The sequence below is a fragment of the Oncorhynchus nerka genome, linkage group LG4 (assembly GCF_034236695.1).
Source record: "Oncorhynchus nerka isolate Pitt River linkage group LG4, Oner_Uvic_2.0, whole genome shotgun sequence".
Lineage (NCBI taxonomy): Eukaryota > Metazoa > Chordata > Actinopteri > Salmoniformes > Salmonidae > Oncorhynchus > Oncorhynchus nerka.
Window position 1 is genome coordinate 17,370,636 of NC_088399.1, and position 22,478 is coordinate 17,393,113.

A 22,478-nucleotide genomic window follows, 5' to 3' on the forward strand; every position below is an offset into this window, starting at 1 on the left:
CACCTCCTACTGGGTATGAGGAACGCCAGCTGATTGGGCAGAATATAATAGTCGAAAGATCAGATATCGCTTTACTCATTTATCCTATGTGCAGTATTTACCGGGTAAGTCTATTTGTGATGCTTTCAATTCATTTTAAATAACCGTTTAATGGTCGAATACCGGCTATCTGAACGAGAACTCAACTCTGTACATTTGTCAGATTAATTTTTGCTAACGTTAACTAGAATGCGGGGTCGCTGCATCGGCTGAAATTGCATTCAAGCATTTCTCACTACAGTGAGAGGGATCTGTAGCAAGGCCACGTTATGTAGCAGTGCAAATGCATAAAGCCAAAAAGCTATTTGATATCTCGAATGATCATGAATTAACCCTTGTTACCATAAATAGTTCGTTTTAAAGATACCGTATAAATAATTTTAACCCTCACCACCTCTTGTATGAGAAAAAGGTTGGAGTTAAGGCATTTCTACTTGTCTAGACTTGCCCTTTTGTATTGTCATCTCTAGACTTTACTGTCTAGTACAATTTCTGGTAAATAATTCATCCATAGCAATTATTAGTCATGATCACTTTTAGCTACATGACAGTTAATGCTAAGTGTGGCAATCGGTCATGGGCATTATGCCGCGTTCACATACTTCACATACTAGTCGAATCTAGAAAATTTCCAGTTGTAGTTATACACGTGTGATGTTTAACCAGTTAGCATGTCGGACATTTCCGAGTTTCCTAATTCGACTGGCGACTGAACGCGGCATTAGTCAGTGGGCCAAGGTTCAGTGCTATTTCAACAGTCGATGTGGGGTGTGGATCTTTTGAAATACGTGTGAGTGTAATGGGAAAACAATGGTTTAATTTTTCTAATATATTCAACGTTTTGATTCTCATTAAATCGTATTTTGCTTCAGCCATTTTGATACTTTGTCTTCACAGATACAGGACAGGCCTAAGATTGTGGACTAAAATAAGAACTAACCATGATGTGTGCCGCAGAAAGGAATTGACAGACCTTTTAAAAAAGAGATTTGTGTTCGAGCTGGAGTCCTCTGCCGTGAACCGCCCTCCCTCCCTGTCTTCTCCCCCGATTGCAACCATGCAGACCAACCCGGTACTGGTGGAGTCTGCAGTGGTCTTCTCTGTGGTGATGTGTGTCCACATGGCCGTGTGGAACCAGCACTCCTGGTGCTGCGTGGCCCTGGTCATCCAGGCCTTCTACGTGCAGCACAAGTGGGACCGCCTGCTCCGTAATGGCAACGCCGTCTTTCAGTGGCGCCTGTCAGCCAACAGCGGCATCGTCCCAGCCGTCATGGTGATGCCCCTGCTGGGTGTGGCGCTGCGGGAGAAGTGCGCCGCCTCGGGGAACGTCTACTTTGAGCGTTTCTCCATGGTGGTCACAGTGACAGGCATGATGCTGGCACTGTTCCTGTCGCTCCTCGCGCTGGGCATCACAAGGCCCGTGCCCACCAACACATGCGTGATTGCGGGTGTGGCGAGCAGTGCCATCCTGTACACAGTGAAGCAGACCCTAACGGTGTCGGAGGTGATTGAGGTTCTGGAGGTGCTGCTGATATTCGTCTACCTGAGTCTGATCGTGCTCTACCTGCTACCGCGCTGCTTCACGCCCGGCGAGGCCCTCCTCATCGTCGGGGGCATCAGCTTCATCGTCAACCAGCTCATAAAGCGCTCACTCAACATGGCTGAGGTCAAAGGAGAGCCTGTCCACTACTTCCTGCCCGTGGTGGTGGTAGGATCTCTTCTCCTAGGGGTGTTTTTCGCCCTGCTCTTCTGCTTCATGGAGTCTGAGACCTGGGTGTCGTCGCTCTTCTTCCACATGATGACGGCTGTGCTGGGCCTGGGGATCCTCATGCCCTGGCTCTCCCTCCTCATCCGCCGCCACCCCATCATGTGGCTGCTGGACTTTGTGACTCTGAACGACAAGCGTCTGTGCCTGCTGGGGTACTGGGTGCTGTTGGCCACACTGGCCACCCTGGTTGTGCTGCACCAGAACTACCAGCGCCAGTCAGGCTCCAAGAAGCACCAGGCCTCTACGGTAGTCAGAAAGTACTTCCACCTCATTGTAGTAGCCACCTTCGTCCCAGGCCTGGTGTATGACCGCCAGCTCCTACACGTGGCGTCCGTGGGCTGCCTGGGGGCCTTCCTGCTCCTGGAGTATGTGCGCTACTTCCGCATCCGCCCGCTGGGTCAACTCCTCCGTCAGTTACTCACCCTGTTCCTGGACGAGCGTGACTCTGGACCTCTCATCCTCACCCACATCTACCTCCTCCTGGGCATGTCCCTGCCTATCTGGCTGTTCCCGGGGCCCTGCGCCCCCAAAGGCATCCTGCCCGGGGCGGGGGGCCTGGTGCCCTACGCCGGGGTGCTGGCGGTAGGTGTGGGGGACACAGTGGCGTCGGTGTTTGGCAGCAGCATGGGCGAGATCCGCTGGCCGGGCACCAAGAAGACAGTGGAGGGCACAGCCACGTCGGTATTTGCCCAGATCATCGCTGTGGCTATCTTCCTCATATTCGACCCCACCATCAATCTGAACTCCACCTACTCATGGATCGTGGGCTCCATCACCATGGTAGCCATGCTGGAGGCCTACACCTCGCAGATAGACAACCTGCTGCTGCCGCTTTACCTCTTCATCCTGCTGCTGCTCTGATGACCCCCGTGGAGCACCGCACACAGGTCATGTTTGAGATCGACTACCTTGCAGTCGGCGGCGGCAGACTGACAGATCTCCAAATCATAGTGAGTATCCGTTTAGGATGCAAGGCGATTTGTAGATCAGTTGGTCTCCTCAGTCTGATCAGCGGCTGAGCAGATGCACTTAAACACAGCCACACGGTGACCTCTTGACCAGAGGTCAGAGTGGAAAGGCTAACCAATGTCATTTCTGAATTTTAACGTCTAAGGGAATGTATGGAAATCCTCATTGGATGACTGAGGATTGTTTTGTTTTGTTGCTTTGTGAGAGTAAAAGTTATGATCTGTTATATTGATGTTGCATTGATAATCTCTCCACTAACATGACCGTGTGTGGGAAAATCAATATGGCTGGCACAAAGAAGGATGAAGTACAATCTGATAGCACTGCTAGCTAGGGAATGAGCTTGTATACATTATGAGAAATACATGAAGACGGAACATACACTCTAGATTTTGCTCTTCATTTTGTGGGACAACAGCATGACAATAGACTCAGTGATGTTCAGCTAGAATACATCAAGTTGGTTCAAAATACACACTACTGTTTTTTTGTGGGGTTTTTTCATATCAGTTGCTTGGTGAGGATAAGGGAGGTTAAATAATTTTGTTTGAGAGCAGGGTCGTATTCATTAGGGCACACCGTAGCAAAATGTTTGGCAACGGAAAATGAAAACGAGCATTCCTCATTGGACAAGTTTGGGGTAGTCCCGCCTTGTTTCAGTCTGTTTTCTGTTTGGTGCCTAACTACTGTTGATAATGGCTGACCCTGGCCACGACCCCACTCTGCAAAGGTGTCTCAGAGTTGGGATATGCAAGAAAATAATACATTTCCAATTCACACATGCGTATTAACACGTGTACATGTGTAAAATAGGACAAATAGAAGCACCCATATTATTATTATTATTATTATTAGTGAATATGACCCAGCTCTGTCTTGATGGAGGTGGGGGATTCCTGAGGGACAGAGGATGAATGTCCCTGAGTCACTGTAACACGCTGAAATCCCAAACTACTTAATTATACAACAGGAGATGGAGTTCAGTACATTGGACAAAATGTATTTTAGCTGGAATTAAGTTTCCCTGATCAGCAGTCATGGCAGACACTGGTTAATGGCACGTTTTAACAAATTGTGATGGGCTTCTTTTTTTTGCTAAAGGAAAGCTACCTTTGTACAGCCTTTTGAAGAACATAATTTGATCATTTGTTTTTCAGAGCATTTTTTTGTTGTTACAATTTCATCGGACTATAATTTATTTGCATTTCTTGTTGTGGCAATATTACGGACTGATTGCGGGACATATTTGCCTTAAAGAAGTATATTTTGTATCACACATTACCTAGTACTGTAAATACTCTAGCTGACAGCATGGTTTGTGTTGAAGTAGACTGGTTGATTCTTCAATATGGCAGCAGTTTATACACTATAGCATGACATTAAACATTTTGAAATCCTTTACTGTAACTTGTATACAGAAATTACCCTACAATGTCTTTTCAGTTTTCTATGAATCCTTTGTCTTTTATCCGGGTGTTTTGATAGGACCCTCTCCAAAATATACATGAATTTCCTTAACCTTCATCCCCCCCAAAATCTGATTTGTATATTGGAAATAAATTGTAGAGATGATATAACAGGGCCACATGTCATGAACATATTGAATTCATGTTTTGTTAAATTTTGAAGTGATTAAATTCATTTCCTGATAGTGTTTATACGCTGCAGGAAGGTATGTATTTATGGTGTAATGAAAGTAACTACATGTACCCTTTTAAAATTAAATCAGCTAACATTGAGATGCTATACTAGTTATCTGTAGATGTATCTTTCGCTATCTGGCTGTGTTTAGACAGGCAGCCCAATTTTTCTGATCTTTTTCCACTAATTAGTCTTGACCAATCAGATCAGCTTGTTATCAGAATTGATCTGCCTGTGTAAACGCCTCTGAGTCAGACGTCACGTTAAACTACAACTGTCCATAGCAGTGGAGGCTGCTGAGGGGATGATGAATCAATGCCTGGAATGCAGCGAATGTAATGGCATCAAACACATGGAGACCATGTATTTGATACCAATCCGCTCCAGCCATTACCAGAAGCCCATCCTCCCCAAATAAGGTACCACCAACCTCCTGTGGTCCATAGGAGCCTCTGCGTTCCCATAACCTAGTTAAACTAGACCGAAATTGGCACTCAAACCATAGAGTGCACATTGAGTCTGGTACAGCCAGGCTCCAATTCCCCTTCCTCCAGTTTACTGTGCATTCTGGAGAGACCTTCTCTTTTTATAATGTTTGTTTACTTGTTTTCTCAGCATGGAACTGACAGTATTTGATGAATCTGTAATAAATAAGTAGTATTTTGTTTGTTGCCTTTTCCAATAATCCGTAATGATAATTTATGAGCTTGTTCTTGCCTTTGACAGGAAGCACTTGTATTGCATGGCAGATTGTTGCATCATTAAAGGCCTTTTATGCTAGATGTTTGTCTGTTTTTCATCCAGAGATAGCAGGGTATATTTGTGGGCATAATGTCTCACATTGATCTATCAGGAAGACATACCTTGATGAGGCAAACCTGTTTCTGATCAGAGAGAAGATAAATTGGATACTTAAGGGAATCTGAATGAGATTAACTGCTAAAACACGTGATTTGAATTAACTGTTCTACACACAAACACTGCTCACTTCAGTGTGCTACTACTAAATGTTCACTAATCTTATAAAGCCTAACTACATGTCTTCTGACTAATACCCTGAAGCACGTGCACACACACAGGCAGCCCAATTCTGATAATTGTTTTTACTAATCTTCTCTAGGGACAAGTGAAGGTGTCTGCCTCTGTCCATCCATTCAGTGTAGTGGCAGACAGAGTGAACCAGGATTACTTGGTGTACAGGGCAGGGAAAGGAAGGTCCTCTGTGGGCTGTAACCTGTCAAAAAAGAGTGAGGAACACCTTTACCTCAACACCTTCTTATAACCCCCTGATCTCTTACTGTATTTATTTCAATGTATCAGAAGTGTACAGCGTGACGCCAATGTCTCATATGTGTGCTATTCTGTGAAAGACCTGAAGAAGATCCATTTGGAACACTCACTAACCAATAAAAAGGTGTACATTTAAATAATAAGGTCCGAGGTGATGTGGTATATGGCCAATATACACTGCTCAAAAAATTAAAGGGAACACTTAAACAACACAATGTAACTCCAAGTCAATCACACTTCTGTGAAATCAAACTGTCCACGTAGGAAGAAACACTGATTGACAATACATGTCACATGCTGTTGTGCAAAAGGAATAGACAACAGGTGGAAATTACAGGCAATTAGCAAGATACCCCCAATAAAGGAGTGGTTCTGCAGGTGATAACCACAGACCACTTCTCAGTTCCTATGCTTCCTGGCTGATGTTTTGGTCACTTTTGAATGCTGGCGGTGCTTTCACTCTAGTGGTAGCATGAGACGGAGTCTACAACCCAGACAAGTGGCTCAGGTAATGCAGCTCATCCAGGATGGTACATCAATGCGAGCTGTGGCAAGAAGGTTTGCTGTGTCTGTCAGCGTAGTGTCCAGAGCCTGGAGGCGCTACCAGGAGACAGGCCAGTACATCAGGAGACGTGGAGGAGGCCGTAGGAGGGAAACAACCCAGCAGCAGGACCGCTACCTCCGCCTTTGTGCAAGGAGGAGCAGGAGGAGCACTGCCAGAGCCCTGCAAAATGACCTCCAGCAGGCCACAAATGTGCATGTGTCTGCTCAAATGGTCAGAAACAGACTCCATGAGGGTGGTATGAGGGCCTGACGTCCACAGGTGGGGGTTGTGCTTACAGCCCAACACCGTGCAGGACATTTGGCATTTGCCAGAGAACACCAAGATTGGCAAATTCGCCACTGGCGCCCTGTGCTCTTCACAGAGGAAAGCAGGTTCACACTGAGCACATGTGACAGACGTGACAGTCTGGAGACGCCGTGGAGAACGTTCTGCTGCCTGCAACATCCTCCAGCATGACCGGTTTGGCGGTGGGTCAGTCATGGTGTGGGGTGGCATTTCTTTGGGGAGCCGCACAGCCCTCCATGTGCTCGCCAGAGGTAGCCTGACTGCCATTAGGTACCGAAATTAGATCCTCAGACCCCTTGTAAGACCATATGCTGGTGCGGTTGGCCCAGGGTTCCTCCTAATGCAAGACAATGCTAAACCTCATGTGGCTGGAGCGTGTCAGCAGTTCCTGCAAGAGGAAGGCATTGGTGCTATGGACTGGCCCGCCCGTTCCCCAGACCTGAATCCAATTGAGCACATCTGGGACATCATGTCTCGCTCCATCCACCAACGATCACACACACTACTGAGCCTCATTTTGACTTGTTTTAAGGACATTACATCAAAGTTGGATCAGCCTGTAGTGTGGTTTTCCACTTTAATTTTGAGTGTGACTCCAAATCCAGACCTCCATGGGTTGATAAATTTGATTTCCATTGATAATTTGTGTGTGATTTTGTTGTCAGCACATTCAACTATGTAAAGAAAAAAGTATTTAATAAGAATATTTCATTCATTCAGATCTAGGATGTGTTATTTTAGTGTTCCCTTTATTTTTTTGAGCAGTGTACCACGGCTAAGGGCTGTTCTTACATGCAACGCGGAGTGCCTGGACACAGCCCTTAGCCGTGGTATATTGGCCATATCACAAACCCCAGAGGAGCCCTATTGCTATTATAAACTGGCTACCAATGTAATTAGAGCCGTAAAACTAAATATTTTGTCATACCTGTGGTATACGTTATGATGTGCCGTAGCCTTCAGCCATTCAGAATTCAGGGCTCAAACCACCCAGTTTATAATTAAGCAATAAGGCCCGGGGGGGTGTGGTCTATGGCCAATATACCCCGGCTAAGGGCTGTTCTTATGTACGATGCAACGCTGAGTGCCTGGTCATATACCACAAACCCCCGAGGTGCCTTATTGCTATTATAAACTGGTTACCAATGTAATTAGAGCAGTAAAAATAAATGCTTTGTCCTACCCGTGGTATACAGTGCATTTGGAAAGTATTCAGACCCCTTCACTTTTTCCACATTACAGCCTTATTCTAAAATGGAATATATCATCCTTGAGATGTTTTTACAACTTGATTGGAGTCCACGTGTGGTAAATTCAATTGATTGGACATGATTTGGAAAGGCACCCACCTGTCTATGTAAGGTCCCACAGTTGACAGGGCGTGTCAGAGCAAAAACCAAGCCATGAGGTCGAAGGAATTGTCAGTAGAGCTCCAAGACAGGATTGTGTCGAGGCACAGATCTGGGGAAGGGGACCAAAAAATGTCTGCAGCATTGAAGGTCCCCAAGAACAAAGTGGCCTCCATTATTCTTCAATTGAAGAAGTTTGGAACCACCAAGACTCTTCCTAGAGCTGGCCGCCTGGTCAAACTGAGCAATAGAGAGAAATGGCCTTGGTCAGGGAGGTGTCCAAGAACCCGATGGTCACTCTGACAAGAGCTCCAGAGTTCCTCTGTGGAGATGGGAGAACCTTCCAGAAGGACAACATCTCTGCAGCACTCCACCAATCAGGCTTTTATGGTAGAGTGGTCAGAAGTAAGCCACTCCACAGTAAAAGGCACATGACAGCCTGCATGGAGATTGCCAAAAGGCACCTAAGGGACTCTCAGACCATTAGAAACAAGATGATCTGGTCTGATGAAACCAAGATTGAACTATTTGGCCTGAATGCCAAGCATCACGTCTGGAAGAAACCTGGCACCATCCCTAAGGTGAAGCATGGTGGTGGCAGCATCATGCTGTGGGGATGTTTTTCAGCGGCAGGGACTGGGAGACTCAGGATCAAGGGAAAGATGCCTGGAACAAAGTACAGAGAGATCCTTGATGAAGTCCTGAGTGCTCTGGAGCAGGTTCTCAGACTGGGACGACAGTTCACCTTCCAACAGGACAACAGCCCAAAGCACACAGCCCAGACAACGCAAGAGTGGCTTCGGGACAAGTCTCTGAATGTCCTTGAGAGGCCCATCCAGAGCCCGGACTTGAACCTGATCGAACATCTCTGGAGAGACCTGAAAATAGCTGTGCAGTGACACTACCCATCCAACCTGACAGACCTTGAGAGGATCTGCAGAGAAGAATGGGAGAACCTCCCCAAATACTGGTGTACCAAGCTTGTAGCATCTTATCCAAGAAAACTCAAGGCTGTAATCGCTGTCAATGGTGCTTCAACAAAGTACTGAGTAAAGGGTCTGAATACTTATGTACCGTAATTTCCGGACTATAGACCGCTACTTTATTCCCACACTTTGAACCTTGCGGTTTATACAATGACGCGGCTAATTTATGGATTTTCCCCCGCTTTCACAAGATTCATGCAGCCAAAAAACTGAGCACCGTCACATAATGTGACGTAAATCGAGCGCGCTCAAACATCCAATCATTTTGATTACGGTAGTAATTTTGTCACCCTCATCATGGCAAAGACATGGAGAAAAGCATATGATGCAGCTTTCAAGTTGAAGGCGATCGATCTGGCTGTTGGAAAAGGAAATAGAGCTGCTGCACGGGAGCTTGGCCTTAATGAGTCGATGATAAGATGTTGGAAACAGCAGCGTGAGGAACTGACTCAGTGCAAAAAGACAACAAAAGCTTTCAGAGGGAAGAAAAGCAGATGCCCCAAAGTATTTGCAGCCACTCGACATCAGTGTAAATCGTGCATTTAAGGTGGCGCTCCGTGTTCAGTGGGAGGCTTGGATGACAAGTGGGGAGAAATCCTTCACTAAAACGGGCCGCATGCGAAGAGCAACTTATGGTCAAGTCTGCCAGTGGGTCCTGACAGCGTGGAGCATTATCAAAAAATCCACTATCATCAACGGGTTTCGAAAGGCTGGACTGCTGCGTGTTGAAGGGGCAGCATGAGCTCAGCGGGGAATTTGCCTCCGGATGAAAGTGACGAGAGCGACAATGAAAACGATCCAACATCGGATGAAGCAATTCTGAGGCTATTCAACTCCGACACCAAAGGAGATGACTTCAGTGGTTTCAGTGCACAGGAGGAGGAAGATAGTGACCAATGACTTTCTTGGTAGGCTACTGTTTAATTTTTGTTACAAGCCGTGTTTCGTTAAATCCTATTTATTTTTGTTACAAGCCGTGTTTCGTTTGAAGGCTGTGTAAAGTTCATTTGTTTCAATGTACCGGTAGGCAACTGCGGCTTATAGACGTGTGCGGCTTATTTATGTACAAAATACATATTTTTTAAATAATTCAGTGGGTGCGGTTTATATTCAGGTGCGCTTAATAGTCCAGAAATTACGGTAAATGTAATATTTAAGTTTATTTTTAATACACTTGCAAAAACCTGTTTTTGATGTATCATTATGTGGTAGTATGTGTAAATTGATGAGGGGGGAAAAAACGATTTAATCCATTTTAGAATAAGGCTGTAATGTAGAAAAATGTGGAAAAGTCAAGGGGTCTGAATACTTTCCGAATGCATTGTATATGGGCTGATATACCACGGCTGTCAGCCAATAAGAAATTCAGGGTTCGAACCACCCAGTTCCTAATTGAGCATTGACTATTACCTATTTTCCTGGATTATGTGTGTTTGACTTCATAGGAAGAGAACATTGTCATACACTCACCAGTTCTCAGGGTTCCATTTTGTCTCCTGAGACTCCATGATGTGGAAAGTGTAGACATGGCGTGATTTTTCTGACGCGTTCTGCTCACTTTTATGGACAACCTTTCCCTCGATCAGCACCACCCCACCTGAGCAGAGACAAAATAGATAGACAGTTACTTACTAACCTGCTATCAATGTTTCTCTACGGAACAGTCATGAACCTGACAGACCAGTTTTCAAGTCAACTGTGCATGTTGATACTTTCTGATTGTAACTCAGCTTTAACGGTTACTAAAGACTCAAAAGTCAATGAAGTGTTAACTGGCTGTGTGCTTCGGTCTGTACCACTCAGTACCCTTTGACCCCCACTCCACCCTGCTCCCTCTCACACAGTGGAAAAGACAACAGTGCAGACACTACAAACTGAGGTCTGTTTTGCAGTTATTAACCAACCCTTTTGAGGTCAGTGTCCCTGATGTCAAAAGCGAGGCAGACTTTGGTTTATTTTATGTAAATATTATGCGACCCACCATTACAGGCCAGTTGACAGTTAGCAGTAGAAATGAGCCACATACCTTTTTTGACAGGTGCAGGTATGAACAGCTTATCGTCATAGGTTGCCTCTCTCCCAACAAAGTCTGTCAGGGGATAAGTGCCTTCCGGGGTCCGAACCATACGTCGGGTGATACCATCTAGAGGGAAGGGGGAGATCATGGTTTGAAATGCATGCTGACTCCTTAGGGGGGCACCCCTGTTATTCAAAACCTGGTTGAGACTGATGAAGGCAGTCTCAATCTCAGAGATAAATAACCAGTCCCGTGTCTCAGCACCAATGAATAATGAATGGACTTTTAATATGGGTCAAAGGTCATCATTAGTGCCTTACTGTTGTGTGAGCCGGGGATGAACCACAAGCAGCCATTGTCCAGGGTGGCATCCTCCAGGGCGATCCACACGCCCATCACCCTGCCCAGGGGCTCCGTGTGGAGGAATGTAGCATCTTGGTGGGGTGTCACTGACAAACAAGCAGGCAAAGTGCCATATGGGGTTCAAAATACACACACACACACACAAAATCACAGACACAGAAACTCTACAGTATTCGTAAACAGTTGTTTCAGTCATTTTATTACCTTCTCCACCGATGCCTGGTTGCTGAAAAACACAACCGAGTAATGTCAGAACCAGTTACCACACTTTCTAAAGAAACAGTCAGACTAGTGAAAGGTAAAAAGCTGGTGTGCACTCTACCTTGAAAATGTACATGCTTTGCAAAATCACAGGACTCTTCAGACCAAGCTTCTTGGCTATACCCTGGGAGACAAACAGAGCAATCAAATCAAATTTTATAAGTCACATGTGCCGAATACAACAGGTATTACAGTGAAATGCTTACTTATGAGCCCCTTAACCAACAGTGCAGTTTCAAAAAAATACAGATAAGAGTTTGGTCTGTATTATTCAGTGTTAGTCTAACTGTAACAGTTTCTGTTGTGTCCTTTACTGACTAGCTTCTGAAGGAATTCTCACCTGAATCTTGGGTGAATGAGTGGCAGTTTTGTATAAAGGCTCATAGGCATGGAGTGCTATTGGAGATGAAAATGGATCATGAATACTGTAGATTACTGGATACTAAATCTATCTGATAGATCTTGGCAAAATTTGGCAAAACTTTTGAAAGATAAGCACCACATCTAATCAAAGATTTGAAACTCACCATGTCCAATTTTGTTGAGAGAGCGTTCTTTTGGCACGGTGAAATCTCCTATAAAGCAAGTGACACTTAGCTGTCAATCAATGTCAAATAAATCCAACACATTCTATATTGCTTCACATTTCAGTGAGATGAGAGATTAACCTTGATTCATAATAAGGCCTCACCTTTATCATCAAAAACTCCTTTCTCAAAGAAGAAGCGGATCTTATCTCCACTGGTGATGAAGTAGTCAGCGTTTCCCTGCAGATAGATAAGGATAAGGTATTCCAGCTATAAGATCAAATCACTTTTTTTTTTTGCCAAATACAACAGGTGTAGACCTTACTGTGAAATGCTTACTTACAAGCCTTTAACCAATGATGCAGTTCAAGATTTACTAAATAATATTTACTAAATAAACTAAAGTAAACAATAAAATAAAAAGTAACAAAATAACGTGGCTATATACAGGGGGTACCGAGTCAATGTGCGGGGGTATAGGTTAGTCGAGGTCATTTGTACATGTAGGTAGGGGTAAAATGACTATGCATAGATAAAACAGTGAGTAGCAGCAGTGTAAAAACAAAGGGGGAGGGTGTCAATGTAAATAGTCCAGGTGGCCTTTTGATTAATTGTTCAGCAGTCTTATGGCTTGGGGGTAGAAACTGTTAAGGAGCCTTCTGGACCTAGACTTGGCACTCCGGTACCGCTAGCAGAGAAAACAGTGTATGACTAGGGTGACCGGAGTCACTGACAATTTTTTGGCCCTTCCTCTGACACCCCCTAGTATATAGGTCCTGGATGGCAGGAAGCTTCGCCCCAATGATGTACTGGGCCGTACGCACTACCCTCTGTAGTGCCTTACGGTCTGCTGCCGAGCAGTTGCCATACCAGGCGGTGATGCAACCAATCAGGATGTTCAATGGTGCAGCTGTAGAACCTTTTGAGGTTCTGGGGACCCATGCCAAATCTTTTCAGCCTCCTGAGGGGGAAAATGTGTTGTCGTGCCCTCTTCACGAATGTCTTGGTGTGTTTGGACCATGATAGTTTCTTGGTGATGTGGACACCAAGGAACTTGAAACTCTCAACCCACTCCACTACAGCACCGCCGATGTGAATGGGGGCGTATTCGGCCCTCCTTTTCCTGTAGTCCACGATCAGCTCCTTTGTCTTGCTCACGTTGAGGGAAAGGTTGTTGTCCTGGTACCACACTGCCAGGTCTCTGGCCTCTTTCCTATAGGCTGTCTCATCGTTGTCGGTGATCAGGCCAACCACTGTTGTGTCGTCAGCAAACTTAATGATGTTGGAGTCGTGCTTGGCCATGCAGTCGTGGGTGAACATGGATTACAGGAGGGGACTAAGCACACACCGCTGAGGGGGCCCCGTGTTGAGGATCAGCGTGGCAAATGTGTTGTTGAACGCTGAAGTCAATGAACAGCATTCTCACATAGGTGCTCATTTTGTCCAGGTGGGGAAGGGCAGTGTGGAATGCGATAATGTTACACAGGTGACAGCAGGGTCACACATGAACATTGGCAAAGGAATTATTATAAAGATAATTCTAGAGGGAGGAAATGCATAGGAGGGAATAAAGAACCTTACCTGCATCTTTATCATTTTAATAGGTAGGCATGGAGAAGACACATGGTTGGGTCAAATGGTGCAGAAAGCAAACCAATTCAATCAATTCCTGTGCAATCCCACCAGGCACAGATGTCAGCTCAACATCTCGTTTTGATTTACATTTGGTTGAGTTGTCAACTAATGTGAATTCAACACGAATCCTTTCACTGGATTTAGGTTAAAAGTTGGGTGAGAAAAAATGTCCCTTACATTGATTACTTTTTGCAAATCGAAATCAGTTTTCCAAGTTGATTCAATGTCAACACATTTAATGTTTTTCTTGAAATAACGTGGAAGTGACGTTGAATCAACTAGTTTTGCACAGTGGGATGTTAACCTGTGTTTTCAACTGCTCGTCGTGATTAGTGGAGAACTGGATCCGACAATGTTCTGGAACGTCCATCCGGTCCACGATCTCTCCCATCCTCAGCCGGAGCTCATCACACTCCGCCGGGCTGAGGAGCCCGTCCAGGACCAGGTACCCGTCCTCGTAGTACTGTTGAAAAGGTCCAGAAAGTATTCACCACCACAGTATATGCACACTAGAGTCCTATAGAAATACATTTTTTGGCTGTTACTTGGATTTTCACAAAATGTGTTTACGTTAGTTTCGTTTTTTAATTAGAATTGTAGCCGAGGTCTTGGCAGCAGTTGAAGTTATGTAAGGGTCGCTGATGGTCTACAATGAATTCAGTGAGTAGGCTGCATGTGCTACGTTGTAAATCACTTGAATCACGGGCATGCAAGTTGCATTTTCACTGTATGGACAAAAATGTCACATTGTTGTACAAAATGTAGCCTAAAAATTAAATGCTTCTCATATCTGTGCAGCCTACAGGATAAGTAACGGATTTACTGAAATTATATAAGTGACGATAGCCATCGCTATGAGAGCCATGACTACGAAGGATGACAGTAAATACAATACAAAATAATTATAAATATTTTAGGCTTACCTTTTTCGCATCTTGATCTGTTAGAAAGTCCATGCTGAAAACTCCAAATTAAGCTCCGTATCCAATTTAACCGGGTTCTCCTGGTCTCTGCTTAGAAGTACCACGTGATGTAGACGTCCAACTCGATTAAAATGTAACAGTAGTTAAGTAATAGGATTTTCGATGTTAACCATTTCGATGCTGCTGCTCGGGACCAAGGCCTAACAGTATCTGCAATAATTCATCCCCAAAACGCCATTGTTATGGTTGTAAATTGGCACAGTGAGGCCATCTGTTGGTAAATGTTCATTACTGCAACTCTTGTGTTTTACCGGGGTGCTTGAGATACGCGGATGTATTGTGATGTACTGAACAAGACTGGTTACTCGCATCAATCTCGTCATTTATTTATTTATTTTTATTTCACCTTTATTTAACCAGGTAGGCTAGTTGAGAACAAGTTCTCATTTGCAACTGCGACCTGGCCAAGATAAAGCATAGCAGTGTGAACAAACAATTAACAAGTCAATAACACAGTAGAAAAAAAGGGGAGTCTGTATACATTGTGTGCAAAAGGCATGAGGAAGTAGGCGAATAATTACAATTTTGCAGATTAACACTGGAGTGATAAATGATCAGATGGTCATGTACATGTAGAGATATTGGTGTGCAAAAGAGCAGAAAAGTAAATAAATAAAAACAGTATGGGGCTGAGGTAGGTAAAAATGGGTGGGCTATTCACCGATAGACTATGTACAGCTGCAGCGATCGGTTAGCTGCTCAGATAGCAGATGTTTGAAGTTGGTGAGGGAGATAAGTCTCCAACTTCAGCGATTTTTGCAATTCGTTCCAGTCACAGGCAGCAGAGAACTGGAACGAAAGGCGGCCAAATGAGGTGTTGGCTTTAGGGATGATCAGTGAGATACACCTGCTGGAGCGCGTGCTACGGATGGGTGTTGCCATCGTGACCAGTGAACTGAGATAAGGTGGAGCTTTACCTAGCATGGACTTGTAGATGACCTGGAGCCAGTGGGTCTGGCGACGAATATGTAGCGAGGGCCAGCTGACTAGAGCATACAAGTCGCAGTGGTGGGTGGTATAAGGTGCTTTAGTGACAAAACGGATGGCACTGTGATAAACTGCATCCAGTTTGCTGAGTAGAGTGTTGGAAGCAATTTTGTAGATGACATCGCCGAAGTCGAGGATCGGTAGGATAGTCAGTTTTACTAGAGTAAGTTTGGCGGTGTGAGTGAAGGAGGCTTTGTTGCGGAATAGAAAGCCGACTCTTGATTTTCGATTGGAGATGTTTGATATGAGTCTGGAAGGAGAGTTTACAGTCTAGCCAGACACCTAGGTACTTATAGATGTCCACATATTCAAGGTCGGAACCATCCAGGGTGGTGATGCTAGTCGGGCGTGCGGGTGCAGGCAGCGAACGGTTGAAAAGCATGCATTTGGTTTTACTAGCGTTTAAGAGCAGCTGGAGGCCACGGAAGGAGTGCTGTATGGCATTGAAGCTCGTTTGGAGGTTAGATAGCACAGTGTCCAAGGACGGGCCGGAAGTATATAGAATGGTGTCATCTGCGTAGAGGTGGATCAGGGAATCGCCCGCAGCAAGAGCAACATCATTGATATTTACAGAGAAAAGGGTCGGCCCGAGAATTGAACCCTGTGGCACCCCCATAGAGACTGCCAGAGGACCGGACAGCATGCCCTCCGATTTGACACACTGAACTCTGTCTGCAAAGTAATTGGTGAACCAGGCAAGGCAGTCATCCGAAAAACCGAGGCTACTGAGTCTGCCGATAAGAATATGGTGATTGACAGAGTCGAAAGCCTTGGCAAGGTCGATGAAGACGGCTGCACAGTACTGTCTTTTATCAATGGCGGTTATGATATTGTTTAGTACCTTGAGCGTGGCTGAGGTGCACCAGGGACCGGCTCGGAAACCAGATTGCACAGCGGAGAAGGTACGGTGGGATTCGAGATGGTCAGTGACCTGTTTGTTGACTTGGCTTTCGAAGACCTTAGATAGGCAGGGCAGGATGGATATAGGTCTGTAACAGTTTGGGTCCAGGGTGTCTCCCCCTTTGAAGAGGGGGATGACTGCGGCAGCTTTCCAATCCTTGGGGATCTCAGACGATATGAAAGAGAGGTTGAACAGGCTGGTAATAGGGGTTGCGACAATGGCGGCGGATAGTTTCAGAAATAGAGGGTCCAGATTGTCAAGCCCAGCTGATTTGTACGGGTCCATGTTTTGCAGCTCTTTCAGAACATCTGCTATCTGGATTTGGGTAAAGGAGAACCTGGAGAGGCTTGGGCGAGTAGCTGCGGGGAGGGCAGAGCTGTTGGCCGAGGTTGGAGTAGCCAGGCGGAAGGCATGGCCAGCCGTTGAGAAATGCTTATTGAAGTTTTCGATAATCATGGGTTTATCGGTGGTTACTGTGTTACTTAGCCTCAGTGCAGTGGGCAGCTGGGAGGAGGTGCTCTTGTTCTCCATGGACTTCACAGTGTCCCAGAACTTTTTGGAGTTGGAGCTACAGGATGCAAACTTCTGCCTGAAGAAGCTGGCCTTAGCTTTCCTGACTGACTGCGTGTATTGGTTCCCTGAACAGTTGCATATCGCGGGGACTATTCGATGCTATTGCAGTCCGCCACAGGATGTTTTTGTGCTGGTCGAGGGCAGTCAGGTCTGGAGTGAACCAAGGGCTATATCTGTTCTTAGTTCTGCATTTTTTGAACGGAGCATGCTTATCTAAAATGGTGAGGAAGTTACTTTTAAAGAATGACCAGGCATCCTCAACTGACGGGATGAGGTCAATGTCCTTCCAGGATACCTGGGCCAGGTCGATTAGAAAGGCCTGCTCACAGAAGTGTTTTAGGGAGCGTTTGACAGTGATGAGGGGTGGTCGTTTGACTGCGGCTCCGTAGCGGATACAGGCAATGAGGCAGTAATCGCTGAGATCCTGGTTGAAGACAGTGGAGGTGTATTTGGAGGGCCAGTTGGTCAGGATGACATCTATGAGGGTGCCCTTGTTTACAGATTTAGGGTTGTACCTGGTGGGTTCCTTGATGATTTGTGTGAGATTGAGGGCATCTAGCTTAGATTGTAGGACTGCCGGGGTGTTAAGCATATCCCAGTTTAGGTCACCTAACAGAACAAACTCTGAAGCTAGATGGGGGGCGATCAATTCACAAATGGTGTCCAGGGCACAGCTGGGAGCTGAGGGGGTTCGGTAAGCAGGCGGCAACAGTGAGAGACTTATTTCTGGAGAGAGTAATTTTCAAAATTAGTAGTTCGAACTGTTTGGGTATGGAACTAGAAGCACAAGCATTTCGCTACACTCGCACTAACATCTGCTAACCATGTGTATGTGACAAATACGATTTGATTTGATCTGAAAGTATGACATTACTTTGCAGGCTATCTCTGCAGTAGACTGCAACTCCTCCCCCTTTGGCAGTTCTATCTTGACGGAAAATGTTATAGTTGGGTATGGAAATCTCAGAATTTTTGGTGGCCTTCCTGAGCCAGGATTCAGACACGGCAAGGACATCAGGGTTAGCAGAGTGTGCTAAAGCAGTGAGTAAAACAAACTTAGGGAGGAGGCTTCTGATGTTGACATGCATGAAACCAAGGCTTTTTCGATCACAGAAGTCAACAAATGAGGGTGCCTAGGGACATGCAGGGCCTGGGTTTACCTCCACATCACCCGCGGAACAGAGGAGGAGTAGAATGAGGGTGCGGCTAAAGGCTATCAAAACTGGTCGCCTAGAGCGTTGGGGACAGAGAATAAAAGGAGCAGATTTTTGGGCATGGTAGAATATATTCAGGGCATAATGCGCAGACAGGGGTATGGTGGGGTGCGGGTACACCGGAGGTAAGCCCAGGCACTGGGTGATGATGAGAGAGGTTGTATCACTGGACATGCTGGTTGTAATGGGTGAGGTCACCGCATGTGTGGGAGGTGGGACAAAGGAGGTATCAGGGGTATGAAGAGTGGAACTAGGGGCTCCATTGTAAACTAAAACAATGATAACTAACCTGAACAACAGTATACAAGGCATATTGACATTTGAGACATACAGCGAGGCATACAGTAAGGTGTTGAATTGGGAGAGCTAGCTAAAACAGTAGGTGAGACAACAACAGCTAATCAGCTAGCACAACAACAGCAGGTAAAATGGCGTTGACTAGGCAGGTGATAAGGTATAAACAAATTAAAAATCGAAAAGAGATTGAAAGTAAATATGGGTCCAGTGAGTGTTTGGGACGCGGCGATTCAGAATGTTAGTAGGCCGGGGCTAAACAAGGTAGCAGTTAGCGGACCGGGGCTAAACAAGGTAGCAGTTAGCGAACCGGGGCTAAACAAGCTAGCAGTTAGCAGGCCGAATTAGCAAGCAAGGAGATAGCAAGGGCTAGAAAGTTAGCCTTTGGGGGGCGTCGCGATGGGGTGAGTCTGTTTATGCCTCTTCATGCGGTGACATCGATAGACCGGTCGTGGGTCCGGATATTGTAGCCCAGGAGTATGCTTCGGTGGTAGCACAGGAGCTCTGGCCGGGCTAGCTTCAAGCTAAGTGGGTGGAAACGCTAGCCAGGAGTAATCATCCGGGGTTGCGGTTAGCTAGTTAGCTAGTTGTGAAGATCCAGCTGAAAATGTTCCGTTTGCAGTGGGAATCCGGTGGGAATCCGGGGATAAAAAAATAATAGGTCCGTTATGCTCTGGTTAGAGTCGCGTTGTTCGAACTGGCGAGAGCTTTCCGAGCTAAAGGTTAGCTGATGACCGGTTAGCTGAAGACCGCTAGCAATGGTTTGCTGACTGATAGCTGGTAGTTAGCTGGCTAGCTTCAGTTGAGGGGTTCCGGATCCTAAGTAAATATAAATACTTTAGAAAAAATAGCTACATTGGGTGAGCGGGTTGCAGGAGAGTATTTAGAAGTTGAGGTTTAGCAAAATGTTTTAAAAGATATGCGAAGAAAAATATGTAAAAAAAACTATATATACAAGGGACACGACACGACAAGACGTCTGACTGCTACGCCATCTTGGATTTAACATTCAAACATGGTGTCAGAGTCGGATAACTAACCATGCTTTCCGCAAATTAGAGTCACCTGTTCTGGTTTACCAAACAAATGCTTATTTGTGTAAAATTTTGCCCGGAATTGGCCTTCGCTAGAGTGGGCGGCAGGGTAGCCTAGTGGTTAGAGCGTTGGACTAGTAACCGGAAGGTTGCGAGTTCAAACCCCCGAGCTGACAAGGTACAAATCTGTCGTTCTGACCCTGAACAGGCAGTTAACCCACTGTTCCCAGGCCGTCATTGAAAATAAGAATGTGTTCTTAACTGACTTGCCTGGTTAAATAAAGGTCAAATAAAAATAAAAAAAGTTTGCTAGTTAGCTTCAGTGTTGTTAGACATGGCAGCGAACATTCCCGCTCCCGCCGTTATGAAGCTCAGCGGGGATTGGAGCACGAACTGGGATACGTTTAGAGGTGAATGGGAGGACTATGCGCTAGCAACGGGACTTCTGGAAAAGGACGATGAGGTAGTGGCTGCCACTTTGAGGACTATAATGGGAACTGAATGCCGACACGTATACAAACACAACCTGAACCTAACAGCAGCTCAGCAAGGTAACGCTATAGCTATTCTTGATGCTCTTGAACATTACTTTACGTCATCTACGAGCGTTATGTTTTCGGTCGTTACAAACAGGAGGATGGGGAGTCCATTGACAGCTTTATCACTGACTATGGTGCTTTAAGAGATGAACTGATCAGAGATAAGATTGTGCTTGGCATAACTGATGAGGGCACCCGTAGACGTTTGCTGAGAGAACGTGACCTGACGCTGGCCTTGGCAGTGGAGACATGCCGTGCAGCAGAGTTTACTGATATACGGATAAGGTCCATGGAGCTAGAAAGGCAACATATGGACAATGTCAATGCTACATTCAGGCAGCCAGTAACAAAATTCCCCTTTGCCACAGCTAATGCTAATACTACAGCCAACTCTGCAGTAGACAACCCCAATACATGCCGATATTGTGGCATTTCTCATGGACGAGGAAAAGAACACTGCCCAGCCTATGGAAAAAATATGCAAATCCTGTGGTACAGCTAATCACTTCGCAAGGGTCTGCATGAAAAGCAAGAGAAAGGAGGGTAAAGTACACTCCATGGAAACAAACACAGATGAAGGGAACGACAGCACAGAGGATGTATATACTAGCAAGTGCATAGGGGCAGTGAGGGCAAAAGGACAAAAGTGGTTTGTCACTCTGCTACTTAATAATAAACCACAGCAATGCCAGCTAGATTCAGGGGCCACATGCAACATTATGAGCCTTAAAGACAAAAGGAGGCTCGCGCCCAGAGACAAACTCACACAGAGTAGCACCAAGCTGAAACTGTATTCAGGCCAGTTCATGACCTCTTTAGGCCTGTGTTTTGTGAAATACACCCTTGAGTTTGAAATAGTTGAGGCTAGTCAACAGCCATTACTGTCAGGTTCTACATGCGAGCGCCTTGGGCTTATTAACTTCACCATCCCAGCTGATCTTAACATTATAGACAAGTCCAGGCTGGCCCCCTGAGCAAGGAGACACTCCTAAGCAAGTACCATGATGTCTTCAACGCACCGGTCGAGTCAGTTCCCGGGGAAGTCCACTTTGAGTTGGACGCAGCAATCCAGCCTGTCCAGTGTGCACCCCGCAATGTACCAGTGGCCATGAAAACAGCTACGAAGGCTCAGCTAGACAAATACGAAGCAGATGGCCACATCATATCCGTCACCGAGCCTACAGACTGGATAAGTAATATGATTATCGTCAAGAAACCAGACAAGCTACGGATATGCATTGATCCTAAACACCTCAACCGGGCTCTGCGACGTTCACATTACATTTTTATGCCCACGTTGGAGGATGTTCTTTACAAGCTCCCAAAGGCCAGAGTCTTCACACTCGTGGATGCCAGAGATGCCTTCCTGCAGTGCAAGCTTGACGAGCCCAGCAGCTACATGACCACCTTTTGGACACCCTGGGGCAGGAAGAGGTGGTTGAAGCTTCCGTTTGGTGTCGCTGTGGCTCCAGAGGTGTATCAGCGGAAACAGCATGAGCTGTTGATGGGACTCAGTGGTGTGGAACCCATAGCAGATGACATCCTCGTAGTGGGCTGTGGGGACAGTGATGAGGAGGCAGAATGTGACCATGACGCCAAGCTGCTGGCCCTGATGCAGACAGGTCAAGCTAAGGCTAAGCATAAAAAAGCTTCAGTTTAAAGTGCCAGAGGTCCGCTTTCATGGGCACATCTTGTTCTCCACCGGATTGAAGGCGGATCCTGAAAAAGTGAAGGCTGTCTTGGAAATGCCCCACCCATCTGACGTGAAGGGAGTGCAGCGCTTCGTCGGATTCGTCACCTACCTGGCCAAATTCCTACTGCGGCTCTCTGAAGTGTGTGAGCCACTAAGGAGGCTCATGGACAAGGACACCATCTGGCATTGGCTCCCAAAACATGACGCAGCGGTGAGGGAAATAAAACTGGTCACCCAGACACCTGTACTGCGATACTACAATGTGTCAAAATCTGTCACGATTCAGAGTGACTCAAGCCAGTATGGACTTGGCTGTTGCCTCATGCAGGAGGGCCAGCCTGTGGCATTCGCCTCTAGGGCACTCACCCCAACAGAGCAGAACTATGCCCAGATAGAGAAGGAGTGCCTCAGAATTGTGTTTGCATTCCACCACTACCTGTACGGTCGCGACAATATTACCGCAGAGACAGATCACAAGCCCCTAATTGCTATATTCTGCAAGCCTCTTCTGAATGCCCCAAAACGACTGCAGAGCATGCTACTGGCCCTACAAAACTACAACCTC

General features: G+C 46.0%; 2 protein-coding genes across 3 annotated transcripts; one reads left to right on the forward strand and one right to left on the reverse strand.

Annotated features, from left to right (window-relative positions):
• The first annotated feature begins 23 nt into the window (after window positions 1-23).
• Window positions 24-5,197, forward strand: dolk (dolichol kinase). Of its 2 annotated transcripts, none has more exons than XM_029644021.2 (2): window positions 24-104; window positions 937-5,197. In XM_029644021.2, the coding sequence occupies exon 2, from the start codon at window positions 1,097-1,099 to the stop codon at window positions 2,666-2,668; it is 1,572 nt and encodes a 523-aa protein (XP_029499881.1). In that variant the 5' UTR covers window positions 24-104; window positions 937-1,096; the 3' UTR covers window positions 2,669-5,197. The 2 variants fall into 2 exon arrangements, with proteins under 2 accessions (XP_029499881.1, XP_029499880.1); XM_029644020.2 differs by lacking the exon at window positions 24-104 and adding an exon at window positions 639-829.
• Window positions 5,198-5,505: 308 nt separating this feature from the next.
• On the reverse strand, window positions 5,506-14,748 carry phyhd1 (phytanoyl-CoA dioxygenase domain containing 1). Its single transcript, XM_029644023.2, has 11 exons — window positions 14,619-14,748; window positions 14,000-14,158; window positions 12,225-12,300; window positions 12,061-12,108; window positions 11,874-11,929; window positions 11,595-11,657; window positions 11,477-11,498; window positions 11,230-11,358; window positions 10,919-11,035; window positions 10,363-10,489; window positions 5,506-5,651 (listed from the first exon to the last, which is right to left on the reverse strand). The coding sequence occupies exons 1-11, from the start codon at window positions 14,649-14,651 to the stop codon at window positions 5,603-5,605; spliced, it is 879 nt and encodes a 292-aa protein (XP_029499883.1). The 5' UTR covers window positions 14,652-14,748; the 3' UTR covers window positions 5,506-5,602.
• Window positions 14,749-22,478: the final 7,730 nt, after the last annotated feature.

Coding starts and splice junctions, on each gene's coding strand:
- dolk (XM_029644020.2), top strand. CDS start 801: ATGTGGGGTGTGGATCTTTTGAAATACGT. Junction 830..936: donor GTGGATCTTTTGAAATACGT/GTGAGTGTAATG, acceptor TTGTCTTCACAG/ATACAGGACAGGCCTAAGAT.
- phyhd1 (XM_029644023.2), bottom strand. CDS start 14,651: ATGGACTTTCTAACAGATCAAGATGCGAAAAAG. Junction 12,109..12,224: donor AGGAGTTTTTGATGATAAAG/GTGAGGCCTTAT, acceptor CTTGCTTTATAG/GAGATTTCACCGTGCCAAAA. Junction 11,036..11,229: donor CATCCCCGGCTCACACAACA/GTAAGGCACTAA, acceptor CCTTCCCTCTAG/ATGGTATCACCCGACGTATG.